Source organism: Meriones unguiculatus, chromosome 3 (assembly GCF_030254825.1).
Source record: "Meriones unguiculatus strain TT.TT164.6M chromosome 3, Bangor_MerUng_6.1, whole genome shotgun sequence".
Classification (NCBI taxonomy): domain Eukaryota; kingdom Metazoa; phylum Chordata; class Mammalia; order Rodentia; family Muridae; genus Meriones; species Meriones unguiculatus.
The window spans coordinates 29205639-29227291 of record NC_083351.1 but is presented as its reverse complement, the minus strand read 5'-3'; the positions used below and the strand labels follow the sequence as shown (position 1 = coordinate 29227291).

Below are 21653 nucleotides of genomic sequence, written 5' to 3'. Positions count from 1 at the left end.
ATTCGCGGTAAATACCTGTGCCCCTCTCCCAGCCCTTAAGGCCTGATTCAGAAATGTCCCCAGGCAGGAAACTTTCTGCTCGCACGTGTTTAAAAAAAACAAAACAAAAAAGAACAGGTGCAGAACTCCACAAAGACTATCCGCAGCATCAGGAACTCAGTAGGTGCTTAACCAATGTGCAGCTGAGTAATCTCTGGCCATGCACCCAGACAAAAAGTCGCAGCAACAGGGACCCTGGCATCACCCCCTTTCATCCCCATCACCCCGTCCTCCTAACCCAAGGCGCGGGAAATATTTAAAACAATTTTATTCATGAAAATATGCTGTACAATGCACTCTACACGGCCTCGACACGGCACACACGCACACGCACACGCTGACGGCACGGCCACAGTACACTGCCTACGATACGCGCCGGGGACGCCGCGTCCACCGCCCGCCCCGACCGGACACTTATAAATACGGGAGAGAGGGGCCAGGACTGGCACGGAGAAAGGGGTGTCGAGTTGGGGGATGGATCTGGAACTGAGGCCCGCTGGAGAGGCCGTGACCATTACTGCGGGAGTGTGGGGCTGACCGACGGGAGAGGAGATGCCAGGACTGCTTCAAATGGGAGAGACGGAACCAGAGGGTTGCTGAGAACCGGAGGACTGGGTGGAATGGATGACCAAGGTAGGTGTGAACCAGAGGGTTGCTGACTTCGTGTGGTGGGGCGATGGCCAGTGAGGGGAAAGTGTCATTTGAGAATCAGGCTGCAGTTGGGTGGCCTGAGCGTCACAAAGGGCCCAGCAATAGGAACTGAAGATTCAGAAACGCCCCTGCCCCACCTCCTAGGTGGCTTCCGGGTCAGCATCCACAGTGGGCCATCGGCCTTGCTTCGCTCTTCCCCACTCCCACCCAGCCGGACCTCAGCCATCTCTCCCAGGCTTCCAGCCCCACCGGGAGGTCTTAGGAGTTCAGAGAGGACTGGCGAGGCGTCCCAGCCGCTCCCTCCCACCTCCCTCTGCGCTCAGCTCTGAGGGACGTCTCCAGCTGGGCTGGGCTCGCCTCCTGGATCCTCCCGCGGAGCTGGGTCAGGGGAGTAGGGGACCCGGGGATCGGGATGGGAAGACAGGGGTCCCTGGGGACGGGACCGGGGCACCCAGGCTGCGCAGGGCGGCCCTCAGCCTGGCACCCAGCTCTGGTTAGGGGGCGGTGCCCCAGCCAGGCCCGGGGGCGGTGGAGGCAGGGCTGAGTCGAAGTTGAAGTCCATTTCGTCGCTGTCCATGAAGTCGTTGAGGATGATGGACTCGACGTCACACTCCAGGCTCCCGCTGAACATGTCGAGGTCCAGGTCGGCTGGGAAGCGATCGGGCCCGGCGCCCAGCGGCCCGGCTGCTGCAGCCGCGTAGGGCCCGGGCAGCGCGTCCAGCAGGAGGCCGCCGGGCGGACCCCCGAAGGCCGCGGCGTGAGCCGGCGGGGCCAGGCCGGCGGCGCCCGCCTCGCCGGGCAGCGTCATAAGGCTGATGGGGTGGGCTAAGGCACTGCGCGAGGGCGCCGGGGGCGCGTACGGGGCCGCTCCCTTGCCGGGATAAGCCGCGACCGCGCCCGCCAGCGCCAGCTCCCCCGGCGCGCCCAGCAGCGGGCCGGGCCTCGGCGCGGGCGGCGGCGGCGGCAGCAGCGCGGGCAGCGCCCCGGGGCGGAAAGGCGGGGCGGCCGGCGCGAAGCTGGCCTGCTTGTTCTCCTGGATGGTCTGCATGGGCAGGCGGCGCAGCGAGCCCAGCGCCGGCGGCCCGAAGCCCCCGCCCCCGCCGTAGGCGCCGGCTTTGCAGCCGCCGAAGTAGGACTGGGTTCCGGCGCGTGCCCGCGGCCCGTACGCGTCCTGCGCGCCGTCCAGCAGAGCGTCCGGCAGCCCGGCCACGCCGCCTCCGTGCAGGCCCAGCGGGCCTCCCAGCTCGGCCAGTCGCGGTAGCTCACCCGGGCAGCGCGCGCCCAGGGCGGGCGACAGAGCACTCGCAGGGCTTGGGTACATGAGGGGCGAGGACGGTGCCAGGGCCTCCAGGGCCTCGTCGTCCTCCAGCTCGGCCGCCTCCCCGAGCAGGGGTCGCCCGCTGCCGCGGAAGTCGGCCCACGCCTCGTAGTCGTCGCTGGCATGTGAGGCCGGGCTGGCGGCCCACTTGGCGGAGGCGGACAGGGGCCCTGGAGCCGGTGCACCGGGAGGGCTGTCATCAGGGCTTCGCTCTGGCAGGTGCAGCTGCTTCTTCTTGCTGGCCTTGCCCTTGATGCGCAGGAATTTGGCCCCGTTGTCCATGGACACAGCCCGGCGCCTCGGGGTCTTGCCCGTCTTTCCGCCCTCGGGGTTCAGCATCCACCACGAACTCTTGCCAGTGCCCTCGTTCTGCACGCGGATGAACCGGGTGTGCAGCGACAGGTTGTGCCGGATGGAGTTCTGTGGCCAGAGACAGGGGCATGGGAAGAGGAAAGCGAGGAAGCCAAGGGGATGGAGGAGGAGGTGATGAGAAGATGGTGGAGGGGGGGAGGGTTTGAGGGGGTCAGAGGAAGGATGGGAGGACATAGAAAGATCAATAGGGGTAAAGGGAGGTAAAAGAAGAGAGAGAGCGAAGGTGTAAATACCACACTGGACAAACCCAAAACACTTATCCTTTACCCCCAAACATATCCTCGCCTTGACCTGCCCTGCCCTGCCCTGCCCTGGCCTGGCCCACCTCCCACGTAGATTCTGCCAGAGGGCAGGGCTGGGGCTTAAGGGATAGGGCCCACTTTGAGCTCTACTCTGAACCTGTGCCGCCCCTCAGCAGGGGGGCAGGACCCCATCTCCTAAACTCCCAGCCAAGCCTCTGGAGGGGCTGGCTAGACGATGAGGGGGCCCCCAGCAGATTATGTAAGGGCTCATGCCACCGCCGCGGCTCATTTGTCCGCCCCCCTCCCTCCCCAGCCTGGCATGGAGCCAGGAGCCCGAAAACCCAGGGCTCCAGAAATCAATCTCGCAGTGACTGATTAAGCCCTGTTTAGAACTAATTGCTCTTTCGTGTGTGGGGAGAATAAATTACCTGCTTTAATTTCGTGTCTTTAAAATGCAACTGCAGGTAGAGAGGACTGTTAACCCTTTGTGGGAAGGCCTGGCCAGAGAAAGCAGAAGAGGCTGGGGGGGGGGGGTGAGCAGGACAGGCATAGCCTATTAGCCTGAGACCGTTTGGAGATTGACTCCCAACTCCTCTAAGCTCCTGTGAACTCCAGAGGCCAAGGACTGACCTAGGAGACCTCAGAGCTACTCCTGTTCAGAGGCTGTCTGTCCCTCTGACCCATCTGGCTCAGCTCTGTCCCAAAGCCCCTTCCTTGTAGACCTTTATATAACCTCCTACAGGTTCCCAGTCTACAGTCGGGAAGACAGTTTCAAAATGGCTAAGACGCTGCCTTAAGAAAGGCTCCATAGGCCCGCCCGCTCTCCCTCAGTACCTCCTGGCCTTTACCTCTGTCACTCTGCCTATATCCTTAATCTCTGCTCTGCCAATGCCCTGTCCCAAGAACAGAGGAAGACCCGGTGAGCTCACAGCTCAAGCAGCCTGACTTCCAAACACACCTGGTATAGAATTTCTGCTGGGCCCCCTCTCTGGTACCCTTGACCTTCCGATCAGGCACAGTTGTGCAGACAGCATGGGCCTGGCTAACGGGACTGGACAGGATGCCTGGCTATTTGGTCACCTGGTTGTGTGACCATGGCTGCGCATCAGCTCCTAAGGCTGTTGGATCATCCCATGAGCTAATGGGTGTGGTTCGGTGTTTGTGAACACCCCAGGTGCTTCTAAACCTCTGTCTGGTCAGCCCTCACCCCTAGACTCAACAGACCCATTTGGTCACCATCTCCTAAACAAGACTTAAGCTGTGCCGGGCATCCACCACCGGGGGAGGCCAGTATTCCCCTATTTCATCCACCACATGACAGAGGCATGATGTAATTTGCCCACAGCCCCACAGCTAGGTAGTGATGCCAGGCACCACTGCAGCTCTGCCCAAGCTTCTGGACCCGCTCTTGACCTGCTAATCCGCCTAGGCACACCCTAACCACTAATCTGCCTGGCTTCTCCCTCCTGCCTCCTGTCCTCATCAGTCTTCAGAGATCCTTTCTCCTGCCCATGATGTCTCACCAGGCTGGCTGTCTATGGCACTTTATGGACTTGGGAGGCAACAGCTGGAGCTTGCCAGCCTTGCCCTGCCTGGCTTCTCCTGGGGCCCGGGGAGGAGGGGAGCTGGACCCCCAGGGAGTGGTCTTCCCTCAGGTGGAAACTGCCTTCCCTGGCCCGCCCATGCACCTGGCTCCCTGCCCCTCCTCCACACCTGTGTTCAGTCCCTAGGAGGCCTAGCTCTCTTCCCCTCGGACTATCTGCCTTGCCAGAAGCTCCACCTCCCACCTTCCCAGTCCTGCTGGAATGGAAGTCCATCAGGCAATACTGTTAGGTCATTGTGTGTCAGTCTGGCTCAAGAGTGCTGGGGGGGAGGGAGGGTGCTACTAGGTAACTGCACCTAGACGGTACCAGTCCATTTGTCCCTGAGAGCCCTAAGCACTTATCTCCCATACTCATTATGCCAAACCCTATAGGGTCAGGGCCTGGGATCCTTAGTTCCAAATGAAGAGGGTGTGGCTCACAGGCTGAGCTGCCGAGGCCTCGAAGCTTGCGTGGAACCGAGCCAAATATGATTTCAGGTTGGTCTTTGTAGAGGACATTCCATTCTGCCATGGGCCAGGGAAGGTCAGAGAGTCTGCAAAGAAAGCCTGTACTCCCGTGTTCCTCAAACCTCCTATGCAGAACATGCCCAGGAGCCGCCCATTTGGAAGGCTGGGTGTGGGCTGCAAGGTCAGGACTGCCTACAAGCTCTGGGCTTCCTTTTTAGAACTCAGCCTGCGCTCCGAGCACACCCTCCCTCCCCTTCTTTAGAGCCGTGTAAAGGTTTGTGGAGGTTTGCAGCTTTTTCCCCTTGTCCCTACCCTGGGCTCAGCCAGGAGGCTGGGAGTTCAAGCCCCAGCCTCATGCCCTAGCTCTCTCCAAGATGGCCCAGGACCTGTCCTCATGGGATATGCACCCAGGCCTCCTGATCCCCAACTTAGCACTCCTCCCACCCAGTCTACCAAGTCTGACCTAGGGAATGTCCACCCTCCTCTCCAGGGCTGTCTCTTTATGCATGCTGATGACCTGGGCCAGCTGCACTCAAAGAGTTTTCCAGTTTGACACTGGACAGTTTTTGAAGTAGTCTAATCTAGAAGTCTATACAACTCCCATCCTGTCCAGTCCTGTCCCCCATCCCCATCCATCCCCCCCACCTCAAAGTAGGACTCTCTTCTCATAAATGAAAATCTGATGCAAATCTGAATTATTATACACACCGGCCCTCAGCATGGAGAAGCCCTGACCATTCAGAACCTTCACTGTCCATGGATGAGGTCCTGTGGGTTCCACCAGCCAGATGGATGGGGCAGCTGAGCTCAGAGAGGTGCCAGGCTTTTCTCTGGGTTACCCAGAGAGGTGGCCTGGAGCTGAGGGGAGACTTAGGCCTCTGGCTGCTAAGCCCCTCTGTACTAGATAAGCAACAGGCCTGTGCTCCTGAGAGAGGCTCATACCCTGCACCTCAGCATATCTCCTTAGGGCCTGGACACCTGGTGCCAATCAGAGCTGCCAGCCAGCATCCAGTGGCAAGCGCTGATGACAACTCTGATTTGCCCACATGGCCTCCCGGGAGGCCAGAGGCCACGAAGGAGGGGAGGGAGCTAGAAAAGGGAGATGCCTCTGCCAGGCAGCAGTAACTAGGGCTCCCTCTTGGAGTCGCTTAGCAACCCACCACCACCAGCCACGGCCCAGGCATGCCCAAGTTCCCTCGATGCCCAGGGTTGGGCTCAGCTTCTGGGGCCTCCCACATCCCACATGTACATGTAGGCTTGGCATAGCCTCCTAGGGAAGATAGGACCTCCCTGATCTGGGGCCCCGGGAAAATGATGTTCAGGCAGAAGAAAGGAAAGCAGGTTATTCATGCTACCCCGTTCTTCCTCAGAACCTGGGCCTGGGTGAATACCCTCCTGGGGCCCACCCACTAGGGAGAGACGCCTGACAGGAATGGCATATGGCCAAGAGCTTAGGCTCTGGCACTCAATCCAGATGCCAGTTTCAAACACACACACACACACACAGAGGAATGGTGCAACCCAAAGGCAAGGTACTTTGGAACTCCAGTCCTCTCACCAGCTATGACTTCCCCCTTTGCTTTCCTGCAGCACCTTCACAGTCATGCTTAACCACCAGAGATCCCTCCCTTCCCGCCTCAATGAACAAAGGCCCAGTCACAGCCCACGCGCCCTCCATGACCTCTCAGGTGTCACCCTTCACCCTCCCTCCTTTGCCTCCAACCCGCAGGCCCGATGCCCCTAGATGCTCATAGAGCTCGCTCATCTTCCTCTCCCCAGTCTAAATTTTTCTAAGGCTATCACCTTCTGGGTGAATACAGGTTGAAATGAATACTTAATGAACGCTTACTTGAAAATCCTACGTCTGAAGTGCTCCAAAAACCTGCCAACTTTCAAGTTACAGCTTTCAGATTTGTGGGTTAGGGATGCTCAAAGTCTATGCAAATATCCCAAAAAAATCCAAAGGAATTTTGTGATCGGAAACACGTCTGTGGCCAAGCATTTGTGGTAAGGGATATTCGGCCTCTATGATTTATTGATCCTGTTTTAGTGTCTGCTGGCCTTTTATTACTGTCTCGTGGCCTTGGAACTTCTGTGAGAGTAGTGACTTCCATTCCCACCCTTCCCCCGATTTTTTTTTTCTGTATTTCATGTGTTTGGCATATACTAGGCACTTAAAAGTTTGTGTTCAATGAAGGGATAAAAGTCATACACACATAAGAGTGGGTTGTAGGGGGATCTGAGTGAACCAGTCCAGGCTGGCACATAATAGGGACTTTGCCGAACTGGGCTAGGAAGCAGACTCAGGATAGAATGAGAAGCAAGCAGGGATTCAGGAGAAGTCAGGCCCTCTACGGTAGAGGAAGGACAGGCCTCCCAGCATGCTCACAGGCAGCTGCTGCCCTCCCAGGCCTCCTCCACCTGCTCACAGATTGCCCCAGGCTGGCTCACACCCAGACCTCCCACAGCACCATTCCCCTAGGCCAGAAGACACTCCAGGAGCTCCAGAGGGTCAGAATGACCTGACCTCGGTGCCTCCCACACGGACAGGGTCTGATCCATCTGGAGGTGACAGCTCATCTATCCGTCAGGACACCCTCATCTATTCCCAGGACACCCTTCGCCCACGAGCAGTAATGCATTTATCCGACAGCACAACCCCATTTATCCAGCACACCGGTCCCATTTATCCAGCAAGTACAACCTCATTTGCTAACAGCACTCCATTCACCTGACGGGGCCCCTCATTTATCCAGCAGGACACCCTCATTTATCCTCCAAGTCCGACACGCTCCTTCCTCCTGTGGTGTGGCTGTGTTCTCTGATGGTGCAACCCAGCTGATCCAGCAGGACGCCATCTCTCCTACAAGTACACTCCATCCCCCTGACAGTACAACCTCATTTATCTAATAATGCAGCCTCACCTTGCCTCCTAGTACCACCTCATTCCCTGACAGTACCACCTCGTTTATCTTCCGGTACAACCTCATTTCTCCTCGCAGCACAGCTTCATTCCCCAACAGCTCAACCTCATCCAATCTTACTTCTCTAGCCAGGACCTGCCAGGTTTTGGCAGAGGGGTGGAAAAAGATGAGTGGAAAGAAGAGAGAACTGTCCCCTCATCTGGTGTCCCAGCCTGCAAGGGGCTGCATGACGCTTCAACTATACGTGATTTTTCCAGACTGAAGCAGGGTGGGGGGTGGGGCCGCTATGGACTTCCCTTTTTAAGTTACTTGACCTAACCAGAGCTCCACCGCTGTCTCAACTCTCACTCTGTCCCCGCTGGGACTGTAGAGGGCCAACAGAGTGGATTCTGCAATGTGGACTTCTGTGCTTTCTGCTGTTGTCCTGTGATTCTGGGAAGGGGGGCATGAGGAAGGCTGTCCTGGGGCTGGGGGGGGGGGGCGGTGGTGGTGGCAGACATTCAGTGGTAAGCCAGCAAATGTTTAACAAGCAGCTCGCCAGGAGGAAGGAAACCCAGCTGATTGATTCGTAGCTGTTGCTGCTTTGTGGCATGGATCCTCCCATCGTAGCCTATGGAAGCTGCCAGTGTGAAGTCAGGGAGTGAAAAACTGGAAAGAAGCGCGCACAATTGCTCTTGGGAGCCAGCTCAGCTCAAGCATGCCGATGGCATGTGCTTCTGGTACTGAGGCAGGAGGAAGGCGTCACCTGCTTCGTGCCAGGTGTAGGCAGGCTCTTTTATCTTGACAGTCATCCCACAGGAAGAGACCACTGGTTTACAAAGGGGAAATAGAGGCTCTGCTGAATTTAGTGACTTCCAGGCTGAAGCCCCAAAAGCTGGAAGCGAGGAAGCCAGATTCGGGTCTCCGGTTATTAGACTCCGAAGCCTGTGTTCTTCCTACCCTGCTCCCACTGTGGCAGGAGTCACTGTTCCACTGGCCATCCCAGGAGTTACCCCTGTATTGGCTCCCACCAATGACAGGATATGCAAACTCTGTGCCCATCACTGCCTTCTGCTCTCCCTGATCCCTGGGGGATTCCGAGATGGTGAGTTCAGCCCTGGGTCTTCCATTCTCCCACCCGTCACCAGCAGATGTAGACACTCTACAGGCTCCATCGCAGGCAAAACATCAGCAGAACCTTAGGAGACTAACCTTGTCTGTGTGATGTTGATGATGTCCCAGCTCTAGCCCCCGCCCCCCGTGCTTTAGAGACCACCCGTGGGTCTCTGATCTCCCTGCTCCAACCCCGGCACTCACAGGGAGGATTGCACAGACACAGCTCTCATCCTTCTTGGTTCAGAGCCCCAAGAGCAGCCACAATGGTGGCTCACCTGTCACTCCATTCCTAGAGCGGGCCTCCCCTAACCCCCTCCCCCGCAGCCTTTCCAGGAGCACACATCTGAGTCAGACAAACCCACAGCCTCTGAGGAAGGGGGGGGCACTTGCCCTTTTGTCTGGGGTGGACTTGGGCTATTCAGTCCAGGCAGGCTTCCTAGTAGATGACGTCAAGATCTGAAGGCCATGAGCAAATCATGGGTGCTAAGGTCTGCTATGGAGGAGGGGTAAAAGGTCAGTGGAGGCAAAGAGCCACAGGTACTTATAAATGGGCTTAGGATTGTCAGTGGAATAGCAGTGGGCAGCCAGGGTCCAGGACAAACTAAATATTAAAGCAAGACATGAAGTCAAGGGCCAAACTACACAACCCTATTCCTCTCTCCCCTCCCTTCCCCACACACAGAGGAGCTCACTTAACCAGCCTCCGCAAATGACAGACCAGCATCAGGAGTCCAAGCTCACCCCTGCTCCACAGCCTTGGGCTTGGGTACAACTCCAGATACTCCAGAGCCACATTCTCCAAACCAACAGACCTGTCTGGACTTCCACCGTCATGCCCACTCCTGGTGCCTCTGCACACTTCGCTCTCATGTTCTTGTTCCTCCTCCTCTTCCCCACAGGTTCTGTTCCTCCACCCAGGTCTGCTCTGGGCCCCTTCTGAACCCCTCCCAACGAACCTCAGAGCTAGCTGGCCTCCCCACAACGTGCTAACTGCAGACTGGACTTCAGCTATCCCCGAGTCTGTCTCCTCCACCGAAGTTAGTGGGGGCCACAGGAAGTGTACAGGAAGTAGTGTCTGACTGCTTGTGCCTGGTACTAGTGCTAGGCAAGTCCTAAGACTCTGCCACCAGCAACGAGGGTCCTCTTGAGCCTCCCCTTTGGCACCGGTTTCCCCAGGGGCTCCTGCTACCATGGCCTCCTGTGCCTTCCTGGGAGCTTCCTCGCTCCTCGGGAGAATTCAGCATAATAAGGGGAAAAGACTACTTTTTTTTTTTCTTTTATTAAAACAGGGTCTCACTACACAGCCTGGCTGCACAGTCTTACTGTCTCAGTTTCCCCAGGGCTAGGATCACCGTGCCTGGGTAAGATCACCATATATTAAATACTATCGCTTTATCACCATATGTTATGACTACGTCACCAAGTCTTTGAGCCAACCTTCTGAGCTTAGTATCCTCAATTCACAGGTGCCAATCCAGAGCCTCTGAGGCACCTCTAAGTGGTTCTCAACTTGTGGGTCGAAACCCCTTTGGGGTTTGCATATCTGATATTTACAATTCATACCGATAGCAAAACTACAGTTATGGAGTAGCAATGAAATGGCTTTATGGTTGGGGGTCACCACAACATGAGAGACTGATTTAAAGGGTCATAGCCTTAGGAAGGTTGAGAGCTACCGCTCTAAGGAGAAGCCTCGGCTAGGAAGAAGCTTCAGGGTTGTCCTGGAACAGAAGTAGGGCTGACCAACTGGCTCAGCTGCCCCTCCCCAGGACCTCTAGCTACAAAGCCATTCAGACTTGGCATGGCATCCCTCTAGTCTGATCACCTCCCTTATCTGCAGGCAGCTCCTCCCTGTTCCCCTGCCCAGGCCCTGGGAGCAGCTGCAGTGACCTCACTCAGTCAGCCCTGCCCTGAGCCCAGCTCTGGGGAAGGCCTAGCAGCTGTGCCCAAGCCTTGCAGGCTGGCTCCTGGGGGAGAAAGAGGAGGAGCAGGCATGGTGCCAAGAGAACCATCTGCTCTCCCAGGGGCACAGCCACCCGCACAGACACTGGCCTTGCCCCCAGAGGCTGCCCTTGGCTCTCTATTTCCACGACAAGGAGCTCCAAGAGCCCAGGGCAGCCCACCCAGACCAGGGCAGCAACCTCATTTGCCATCTGTCTCCTGAAGCCTCAGAGGTCCTTCAGGACATACTGGAGCACTACAAATGTCCACTGAAAAAGCGAACAAGAGCTTGGGTGAGCTCCAGGGCCAGAGGCCAGGGGCCGGGCCGGGAGTGCTAAGTGTGGCTGCCCCAGTCCCGGCCTAGCTGGCATTAAGTCCTCACTCTCCCTGCTGGGGCCTCCATCTTCACATCTGCTTAGTTGGCAGGTGCCTCTGGCAGAGGGCAAGCCCCTCCTCCCCAAGGCCCAGCTCAGGTTACAAGAGGAGGTGGTGGCAAGGCCAGCTGAGGACAGAGGAGGGGACAGGAGGAAGAAGGAGGAGGCCTCAGAGCTTCCCAGATTGCTGGAGGAGGAAAACCAGGAGCCAGAGTGGCAATGGTCTTTTCCCAAGGTCACATAGCCTGGCAGTGGGGCAAAGAGAATCCAATATGCCAGGAACAAGCATCCCTAGGCTTGAGGATTGCCTTGAACAAGAGGCTTTCTTATCTGTGAAAATGAGGATCCTTGGGGCTGGCGATATGTCTCAATGGGAAAGTGTTCGCTGCATACACACTAGGACCTGAGCTCAGCTCCCCAGTATCCATGAAAAAGCCAGGTGTAGCCAAGAAGCATACAGCCCTAACTCCAGGGCTTGGGGTCTGAGACAAGTAGATCCTTGGTGCTCCCCAGACAGTCTAGGTAAAACAGAAGAGCTCACTAAGAGACCCTGTGTCAAAAAATAAGGCTGAGAGCAATAGAGAAAGGCACCACACATGAACACCTGGTCTCCACGCACATAGCCCACCTGCGTTCACATGCACACACAGAAACACACACACATGTAGAGCCTTAAATCTGCTCCATATTCCTTGCAAGGCCACAAGGAAGGTTCTAGAGTCTCAGTAGTAATGGACCAAACTAAGGGCAGGGAGAAGATTGGGCTTCCAACATTTCTCACATGCTGCATTCAGGGACCAGAATAGAGAGGGACTATACTCGTTCATGCACACATGCACACATACACACACACACACACACAGAGAGAGAGAGAGAGAGAGAGAGAGAGAGAGAGAGAGAGAGAGAGAGAGAGCATTTTCACAGGCATGCACAGGAAGTCCTACACTATACACTGGCAGGCAGCTCTTTTCTTCACAGAGCAATGAATAACAGCAGTGACCTCTGATAAGAACTTTTTGGGGACTTCATAGGCATCTTTCCTGAAACTCTGAAGAAAGCTCAGACATAGGCTTGTCATCCCATTTTGCAGAGGAGGCGACTAGCGCTGGATCCACGCAGGTCTCCACAGAACGGAAGCAGAACCAGGCTCCACTGGTGCCACTGGCTTCCCAAGCTCCTTGCTACACACACAACCCAGCTGGTCTCACCAGTGTCTTAAAGCATGGTGGGCTGGCTGCAGAGAACTCGGCCTGGCACCTGGACCCTAACTCAGGCTCAGCCGCTGGTCTCACCCCACTGTGCCCTTGCCACACCAGTCTCTCTTGAGCAATTTGTCTGCTGGTGTCATTCCCATCTCTCCCTCCCACCCAGAGTGCCAGCTCTGAGTCTGAGCTGCCTGCCATAGCAAGCCACTCTTACTTTTCTAGCTTCTACTCCTGTTGGGTTCCCCCTAAGAGCCCCAGGAATTTGACCCCCCCTTGTTTCCCTGCCTCTACACATCCACACCTGATGATCTGACCTTCTGTCCTGCCCTGACCTGATGGTGTTTGTCCAGAGCTGTGTCTTTGTGTCTTCATCTCCCAAGCTTGCTCTCTCAGACCTTCAAGGTTAGCACCAGTCCTGACAGCTTCCCACAGCAGGTGCCCACTGGCCTAGCCTTGGATTACAGTACCCTCAGACCTGGGTCTGTTAGCCAGGGAAACAGGAAAACTGGCCTGTCCCTGCCTCTGGGGCACTGTCTGGGAAAGGCAGCCTGGAATCAGGGTCTACTCCCCAAGCTAGAAGCTCCTGGGCCAAACTTCAAGGGAGAGCACAAACAGTCGCAGGGGCAGAAAGCCAGCTTGGACTGGCCTGGCCAGAGTGCTGAACCAAGGTGAAGCCAGCCCGGGGGCATTCCAGTGCTGCCTCACATAGTTGAAGCCTCTTGATTTCTTTCTTAGTTTCCTCATCTGCCAGTGGGATAGACAGCCACAGTACTATAACAGTACTATAAATCAACTGTGAAAACTCAATGAATGTATCATCTGTTGGCACATGGCAGGTGGGATCCCGAGCTAGAAGTTCAAGGTGGCTGAAGCAAGTGTCAGAGGACCGAAGGGGGCAGGAAAGGTTGACAACGTTGGGGGCTGGGCCTGAAGAATCACACCAGGCTTCCCAAGGATGGACAGACAGTGCTGGGCTGTACAAATGTTCTCTCCCACCAGTGGGGACCCAGCTAGGGCAGATCTGTGGCCGTCACTCTCTTCACACACCAGGCCCAGAGCGCGTTCTGAGCATCAGCCTCCAACACCTCCCTCTATCCCTCATCAAAGGCTGGGAGGAGCAGCACAGGCCAGTTCTGCCTGTGGTTCCCTTCTCTCTTACGCGGGGTGATGCTGATACATTGGATAGGCATAGATGCTGGGGCACGGGCTCAGGCCACTGAAACTGATGCCATGGGTCCAAGTCCCCAGGACAGTAGGGAGGAAAAGGAGCATGGACTCAACTAGGAAGCAGGTTAGGGAAGAAGCTGATCCACACAGGGTGGGTAGGAGGAGGCCGGGAGTCTGGGAGGCCACCATCTAAGAAGTGACTTCTGAATGCTCACCAGTCATACCTGATAAAACATAGATCCGAGCTCTTGCCCAAAGAATTGAGGTGGGGGTTGGAAAGCGTGACAGTGAAAAGCTTCCGGGGTCTCTCTGATTACAAGCCGGGCCTGTGGACAGCTAAGGATCCTCGAGGAGATGTGTTGGCTCCCAGCACCACCTGCTTGGTGGTGACTTCAATCAAAATACTCAAGCCCCCTGGCTGTTTTTTCCAAAGGGTGTCCCAAGGGATCAATCAAGGACAGCTGCCTCAGTAGGCATGTGAGGATGGCAGTGGGTGTGGGCTGAGAAACTCAGTGTTGAGGGTGCCTGAGCATAGAGGTGGCAGGAAACACAGACGGGAGGTGGGGTCCAGAGAAGTCCAGCAGAGGGCCCAGGGACCCGGAATAGTTTTGGCTCTGTTGGCTTCCAGGGGGAACTACTTGAGTAGTCTGAGAGTTCTAAAACAGACCTTGAAGATCTTGGAGCGGGAAGGCCAGCTACTATGTGGGAGAGAGACGGCACCGACAGTGGAAGACGGGAGAAACGGGGCAGAAACAGACAGGTTGGCATCGAAATCTAGCCTCTGCCTTCTCCCAGCTATGCCTTGACTTCCTCAACTGCAAAATGGGACTACAAATGCATACGTGGCAGGATTAAAAAAAGGATGAAATGGGAGAACATGTGCAAATGATAGGGCTGGCTGCCTAGCACCCAGTCTCTTCTCATTCCCCTTCCCATAAGAGGCAGCCCCCTTAGAGACCAGGAAGGCTTCTCCTAGTAAGGAGGGAGGCCCTGGGGGTAGGGTGTGGGAGGCCCCACCCCCACACACCACCTGGCCCCCTCCCACCTCCACATATGGGTTGGGGGGTGGGGAGAGGCAGCAAACAGCCAAACCCTCCCAAACAGGAGTGGGTTTCCATGGTAACCGGGGTGCCAAGAGAAGGGGGGTGCTCCAGATCCAGCTGTCCCCCCCCCAAGCATCCTCCTCAGGCCCTAGAGCCCAAGCTGATGCCCACCCAACACCCTGAGCCCCCCATCTGCCTGCTCTGGGGACATCTGGGGCTGTCAGGCACACTCCCTTGAGCTAGCAGAATGGTTGCCACCTGGGTATTGCCATGAGCAGGGACAGGCATCTTTAAGTAGGAGGCTCAGGTTCAAGACTATCCACACCCATACTCACAGGTGTGTCCAACCCTGGGAAACCCTTGCAGTACCATGAACCTCTCGGCTCCTAGCACCAACAGGTTTGTAAGACACAGGACCGAAGGGCCTGGAGACTGTGTTAAGGTCCCCTGGACTCATGAGGGAGGACCCTGGGGATCAGAGCGAGAAAGGGAGGATTCACTCCAGCTCTCAAACACCGAATCATGTTCCCCACAGCGGGCTCTGCCCGCCCTTACCTAGCCCTGACTCCAAGGGACCACAATCGGTGACACCTGCACACAGTGGGTGAAGCTTCAGGGCTCTGCCAGGGAGAACACAAGCCTTTCCAGGGCGTGTCTTGCCATTAAATGGCAGTCCCCGGGGGGGGGGGGGGAATGCGTTAGAGGGGACGGAGGGAGGCTGGCACCTGCCTCATACTCTCCGACTTCCTCGGTGACTCAAAGTCTGACCTGGGGGTGGAAGGGGCTCTAACCGGGAGGTGTCAGCCCCACACTCCCCTGTGTCCCAGTCACTCAGCCCCTAAGCGGGAGGCAGGTCCACAGTAGGTGTAGGGAGAGCTGGTGGGTCTGCTTAGAGGCTCACTGCCACCCTCCGTTCCTGACCACCCCTCAGCCTGAGCCAGGCCCGGACAAACCTAAACCTAGGTTGATGGCCATTACCAGCCACCCCTCAAAAACAGGAGATGGTGGGCCGCAGGAAGGAGCCCCAACCCTTTCCAAATCCAAATCCTTCCCAACAACAACTAAGGTACCCCCACCCCTACCCAATGGCACAGAAAATGCTAGAGTTTGGGGGGCTAGAATTGGGTTCTACCGCTTGTGCCTCGTACTTGCTAGGCATGTGACCTCAAGGCAAGTCACTTCCACATCTGGAAAAGAGGGCAGTGGTGAGAATGGGAGAATAGTGAGAACGGGCAGTAGGTGGGACACGTGCTTGGTGCATGACGGTCCTTTCACTAGCTCTGGACTCTCTCTGGCAGGGCCTCCCTGTTTCTCAGTTCCTCCGTTCGTTCCCCTCAGCACTACACCCGACCGAGTCCGGAGGCTGTAGCCCTCAAGGTCTGCAGAGAGCCCCCACCCGCATTAAGTGGGGGCTGGAGGGTGCTGAACTTTCGAACCCACAAACCCCCCGCGCCGTTCATTACCTTAACGCGAGTTAAAAATAACCGTCTCATCTCTTTAAATTAGTCTGTCTGCAATTACCGCCTGGCACGGCGCTGCCCGCCATCGTCCCGCTGGAGCGGCGCCAGGTGGCAGGCGGGGCCCTCACCCTGTCTGTCGGTCTGTCTGCTGCCTCTCGGCCCCCACTTCCCCCGTGGCGCGGCAACCCCGGAGGCCCCCAGCAGCCCAGCCTCGGGAGCTCCCCAACTTGTGTAGGGTGGGGGCCCGGGTCGCATAGGGCCGGCCCAAGGAAGCCGAGAATTGGGGAGGGGGGGTCCGGGCACAGCGTCGGGGGAGGGGCGCCGGGAGGCCCGGGAAGCCGGAAGGGCCCGCAGCGCGCCAGCGCTCGTGGGTGGGTGTGAGCAGGTGGCCGTGGGAGTCTGCCGGGCGTGCCAGCAACTGTGCCAGGAGCGGCTGGCACGGGCTCGTGCCCAGGAGGCGGGCAGCTGCCAGCCCCTCGCTCGTGCAGTGAGGGGGGTGAGGACACCCCCCCAATCGGGACTCACACCGCCTCCTCCCGCACCCCCACAAGCCCTTGGGGCTGGGGATCCCCGAGGACAAAGGAGGGGGAGGGCGCCCTGGTGGAGAAGGCTGAGGGGAGGGGGCGCTACTCTCCAACCGCTGCTCAGCGACAGGAGCAGGACCCTGCTGCTGGCCTCTAGGATCAGCCCCTCATTCAAGCCCCCGCCCCACCTGGAACTTACAGGGCCAAGCCTGGGCCAGATGGGGCTAGCACCCGCCTTCTGATCCCACCCTCCAGCAGCTAAGCTGCTCCAGCCCTTGAGGGAGAGGGGAAGTCCCCATCCACTGGGCTCCTCCCCTCTGGGCCTAGGGACAGAAATGGGAGGCGCCCAGGCCTGGCCTGGGAGCTCCCCAAGGACTGGCAGCCAGTTAACACAAAAGGAGTTGAACAACTCCAGAGGCCTTCAGTGGAAGGAGCGGCAGGACCGTGCAGCCAGGAAGGCTTCCCGTAAGAGGCCAAGGCCAAGGGAAGGCGGAGCTTATGGAGCAGCTGAGAGGGAACCCGAGGTTTTACTCTGAGAGCCACAACTCTTGGACCAGTCCACTCCTGGCAAAGCCCTGACCCCAGGCCTTGACACCTTCTGTCCCCAAGGGAAGGGGACTAGCCCTTCTGGTGGAATCCCAAGTAGTCCTAACTTTCCAGGCCTCTGTCTGGTTTGGGTGCTTTGAGCCGGTGGCTGTCCTCTGCAGCGCTGGGAACCCCCACTCCACGTCACAAATGGGACTTCGGGGCAAAGGCCCAGTACATCAGCCCTTCCCTTCTGGAGGAGAGCACTCCAGCTTTCCAGGACCACTTTCCCCGACAGCCTGGTTCTAGTCTACAACTGCAAAGCCCTCCAAACCCAGCAGGCACCGTCTCTCTTCCCTGTCCTTGAACATGCAGCCCCTTCACCCCTCACAAAACTACCTCCCTAATTTTCCCGAACCAAGAAGACAGTCCAGATCAAGTGTCACCTCCTCTGTGAGGGGACATCTGACTCCCTAGAACACGGCACCCACTTTCCCCCCAAACCCTTGCCTCACCCACCAGCCTTTCCAGACTCAAAACACAGGGTTAGAATGTGGAAGCTGCATCCTGAAGGTGTGGCCAAGAACTTAGGTCCCCTTAAGGAGTCATAGTGCACCCCCCCCCAACTCACATGGAATCAAGGATTTGTGCCCCTCAGGGTTTCAAGGGCAATACTTTAGTGGAGGATGGAACAGGTGAAGGGATAGTGGATCCCCAGCCCTGGCACCTGGGGTGTTCCCAGCCTTGGTCAAGCTGAGATTAATTGTGATCTGGAGATAGCTCCTCCTCCAGGCCTCTGGAGGAACTGACTGGGAGTGCCAGAAGGGGTTCAAGGGCAGGAAGTTACAGGAATGAGCAGAGAAAGGAGGCACGCTGGGGGAGCAGAAGGGTGAAAGGGGAGACAGCATGGATTAGATTCCTTCCAGAGCAGAAGCCCAAGCCTGGGCCTGTGGGCCCAGTGCCCTAGTCCAGGTCTGGGAGTGAGGTACCGGGAGGGCCGGTGTGTCCCCAGCAGTGTGGTGCAGTAGGCAGACAAGAACCTTGGGCCCTTGTCCAGAGCCTGCTGCTTTCTGCCACCCTCAGGAGAGAGTCCTATTACCTCCCAAGGCCCCAGTCTCACAGTTTGAGAAGTGAACTCATGGGGCTCAATTATCTCCAAGCACACTGCCATCATAGCCCAAGGTTTATGTCTGCCCTGCTCAAGGCCATCAGCATCTCACTCTCACCAGTGCCAGCAAGGACATGTTCCAGAGGCTCCGTAGGACCTGCGGAGATGGCACGCCTGGGTTGGAGTCCAGCTTGCCCGTTTTCTAGCTGTGGGACCAGGGTGGTTGCCTCTTGTGCCCCAGGCCTCAGAGTCCTCCCCTATAAATGGTTATAGGTAAAACCCAGCTCCAGGACTACTGAGAGCTTTAAGGAAACAGGAAGAGCCTGGCACAGAGCTTGGCCCCAGCGTGCTTGCTCAGGGAACTACAGCTGTCTCCTGGCTTCTAGCTTTAAGTCCCTGCTTCCCATCTTCCCCTAGTCTCCTTCATCCATCCAAACCCGCTCGAGCTCTGCCTCTTACAGGAAGCCCTCCCAGTCTACTCTTTACACAACCCACATCCTCTTTCCCACCCACCCATCTCTTTACTCTCACTACACGTTCACTGATGGCTGCTGGGACTGGACTCTATGTAAGGTGCTGTGGGTACAGAATGGTCCTGACACTGACACCTTCTTTCAAAGGTGAAGGAGGGAGAGAGAGAGAGAGAGAGGGAAGCAAGGCACATGATTGCTCCACAATGCAGGCCTCAGGACCAGAAAAAAAAGGGGGGGGGAGTCCTGAGCTAACTAACAAGGGTTTACGGAAGGCTTCTTGGAGGAGGCATTGGGGCTCTGTGCCCCTGAGGACAGTGACTATATCTCCAGGAAGGAGTGGAAGGGTGGACTCAGGAAACAGAAGGGGGGGGGGAGCCCAAGGGCAGGACACACTTGAGAGGAAGTTGTGTTCAGGTAGGAACTGAGCCGCAGGGGAGAATGGAGACCAGGTGGGATGAGTCTCAGGTCTGCTTCTCTGTCCTGTGTTCCTGCCCCATAACGGTCAAGGAGAGCCAAAGAAAATGCCAGCATACAGCCACCCCAAGAGCCACAGGCTCCCAGAGCAGGACAGTGCAGCCAAGTGCATGTGGCGCTGCCCGTGGACACAGCCCCTGCCCTCTCTCCTCAGACCTCCCGCACAGGCACCCCGCACAGCCTCATCCCCGGACACAGGCATGTCTTCCTCGCAGTGGCTCCCTCTCCCACAAGGGGTCCCCTCAAGCCTCCTCACCCTCAAACACATAAGCTGGCCCCATTTCCCAACAAGATGGCCAGAGGAGGAGCTGGATCTAGAAGCTACAATCCAGTGAAGCCCCCATCCAAGCCTTCTCCCAAGATGGCTCTCCCCTTTCCGCCGCCTGCCACTGAGGACTCCCTCGGGTACCCCACTCCTTAAGTGCATCTGGGCCCAGAGAGCCAGGGAGGTGGGAGATAAGTTGCCTAGAGTGGGTAGAGATAGACCCCCGCCCCAGGCCTCAACAGCTTTCCAGTACCAGCAGGGATCACTAAGCGCCCACCCCCATGCTGTACCAGGAAGGGGCTGACAACACCTGCCTCATGAAGAACTCATCTCAGGTGACCTGCCAGGCTTTTCACCCAGACTACTTGGTGCTCCAGGATGAACTCTTGACACCACAGAAAGAATTGCGGGGGCCCATGGTCTGTTAGCACTCTTCACCACAGGGCCGGCTCCAGGAAGGGCAGGGAGGGATTTGGGAGGGGAAGCAGCCAGGAGCCCCCAGGTCATGACTCCAGCTCTTTAAAGCGGGTATCCTGGTGGAGAGGGTAAAACAAGTCACACAAAGCAAAGGGGGCGCCCCGGAATCCGTGGCCTGGAAATGAGTTGTGCTACTCTGCCCTCAAGGACAGGCTAGAGGTGTTTCTCCGGGCTGACTCAAAAGGGTATCCCCCTACCAGACCTCCAATCCCGCGCATCCTTCCTAGGGGACATGAATGAATACAGCTGCTGCGAGCACGCCCCCGCCTGTCAACAGACCGGCCCCACGCCCTGGGCGCGCACTCCATGACCCCTAGTGGTGTTCCAAAGCCTCCCTCCCTGTGGCCTGCCCGGAGCCCGGACGCCCCACCTTCCAGCCGGCCGAGCTGTTGCTGTCGCCTTTATCCTTGAAGTAGGGCACGTAGCGGACCATCCAGTCGTAGATCTGCGAGAGCGTGAGTCTCTTGTCCGGGGCGCTCTCGATGGCTTTGGTGATGAGGTCGGCGTAGGAAAGGTTCCCCCACGCGTTCCGTCGGGAGCTCTTTGCTTTCCGCAACGGTCCGACCTCCGCGCCCAGCGGCGGCGCCGGGGCCATCGCCGGGGCCGTCGCCCTGCGTTCCGGCCCGCAGTCTTCGGAGCCCTCGGCCACCCCTGCGCTCAGCGCCCCGTCCTCGTCGCCGGCCAAGTCCGGCTGCGGCAGGGGCCAGGTACAAGAGCGCGGCCGGCTCTGCGGCGCGAAGTCCGGGTCCACGTCCACCTGATGCGCTCGCAGCTTCGCAGCCATGGTCCCGCCCGGCTCGGGCGAGGCAGGGAGGGAGGCTCCGCCGAGGGTGGGCGCGCGGTTCTGAGATCTGCGCGCCCCGGGGAGGCCCGCGGGAGGGGTCCCTGGCGGGCGCCGGCTTAACCGCGGGGCGCCATGGGCCGGGGCGCGGAGGCAGGGGGCTGGACGAACTGGCGAGCACGGAGGGAGGCAAAGACCCAGGCAGTGAGGGGGCGGCGGCCCGGGAGCCCAGCGGGCACACACCTCGCCCAGCCCGGCTTCTAGCACCTGCCGCCTGTCTGTGCTCGCAGCCACCACCGCCACCGCCGCTGCCGCCGCTCCGCGGGCGCCGGTCCCGCGCGCGGGCCCCGCTCTCCCGGGACGAAGCTGGCTTGCACCATGCCGGAGCCCGAGCCCGTGCCAGAGCCCGCTCCGCCGCCGCCCGGTGAATGCCGCCGCCGCCGCCGCCGCCGCCGCCGCCGCCGCCGCTCCGGCTCCAGCGCCAGCTCCCGCGCCTGCCGCGCTCAGCGCCGGCTGCACCTCGGGATGGGCGGGGGACGGGGACGGGGCGGGCCCGGCGCAGAAGGAGGCGGGGCGTGCTCGCCCGGGGCCGCGGAATCCTTGCTTACAGGGTGCCCCGCCTGCAGACTGTGGGGGGCGCGGAGCTCCCGCTAAGGGCGACCCCACCGAAGCCCCGCGCGCCACAGCGCCCCCTAGGGAGCAGGCGAGAAGTGGCTGGGCGGCCCCGCCCCCTGCCGGGCTCCGGGGAGGGCGACGTGGGGGCGGATCCCGAGTGCTCCCATTGGTGCACAGCGGGACTGTCCCGCCCAGAGCCTTCAAAGGATCCCTCCCAGGAGCGCGTCAGCGGGTTATTGTTACAACCCGGGGTTTCCCGGGGCAACAGGAATAGGGCGGGACTCAGAACAGTGGTCCCTCCCCTCTTCTACCGTCCCCAGAAATGCCCCGCCCTCTGTTTCTAGACCCCTGACGTTTCCAAGTCTTTCTTCCAACAGCCAGACCAAGCGTTGATCTAACTCTCCTCTCTTCTTTGTGCCATGGACCGGTCTAGGAAAAAAGAGTGGTTTGATAAATCCTGGATTGTAGGCCAGCCGTTGAACAACCCACCTGTTCTGTGTGCAAATGGAGCTTTCTGGGCTTTTACCGTG

General features: G+C 58.4%; 1 protein-coding gene across 1 annotated transcript; it reads right to left on the bottom strand.

The window, feature by feature from the left end:
• Positions 1-481: 481 nt before the first annotated feature.
• Positions 482-20514, bottom strand: Foxo6 (forkhead box O6). The gene is made up of 2 exons (XM_021635026.2): positions 20098-20514; positions 482-2428 (listed from the first exon to the last, which is right to left on the bottom strand). Exons 1-2 carry the CDS (start codon positions 20509-20511, stop codon positions 1163-1165), a joined length of 1680 nt encoding a protein of 559 aa, XP_021490701.1. The 5' UTR covers positions 20512-20514; the 3' UTR covers positions 482-1162.
• Between the last annotated feature and the right edge of the window lie 1139 nt (positions 20515-21653).

Bases quoted from the DNA above. Each gene is read 5' to 3' on its own strand.
- Foxo6 (XM_021635026.2), bottom strand. From the start codon at position 20,511: ATGGCTGCGAAGCTGCGAGCGCATCAGGTGGACGTGGACCCGGACTTC. The intron at 2,429-20,097 runs GTGGGGCGTCCG...CTCTGGCCACAG, and splicing joins ACAGCTCGGCCGGCTGGAAG to AACTCCATCCGGCACAACCT.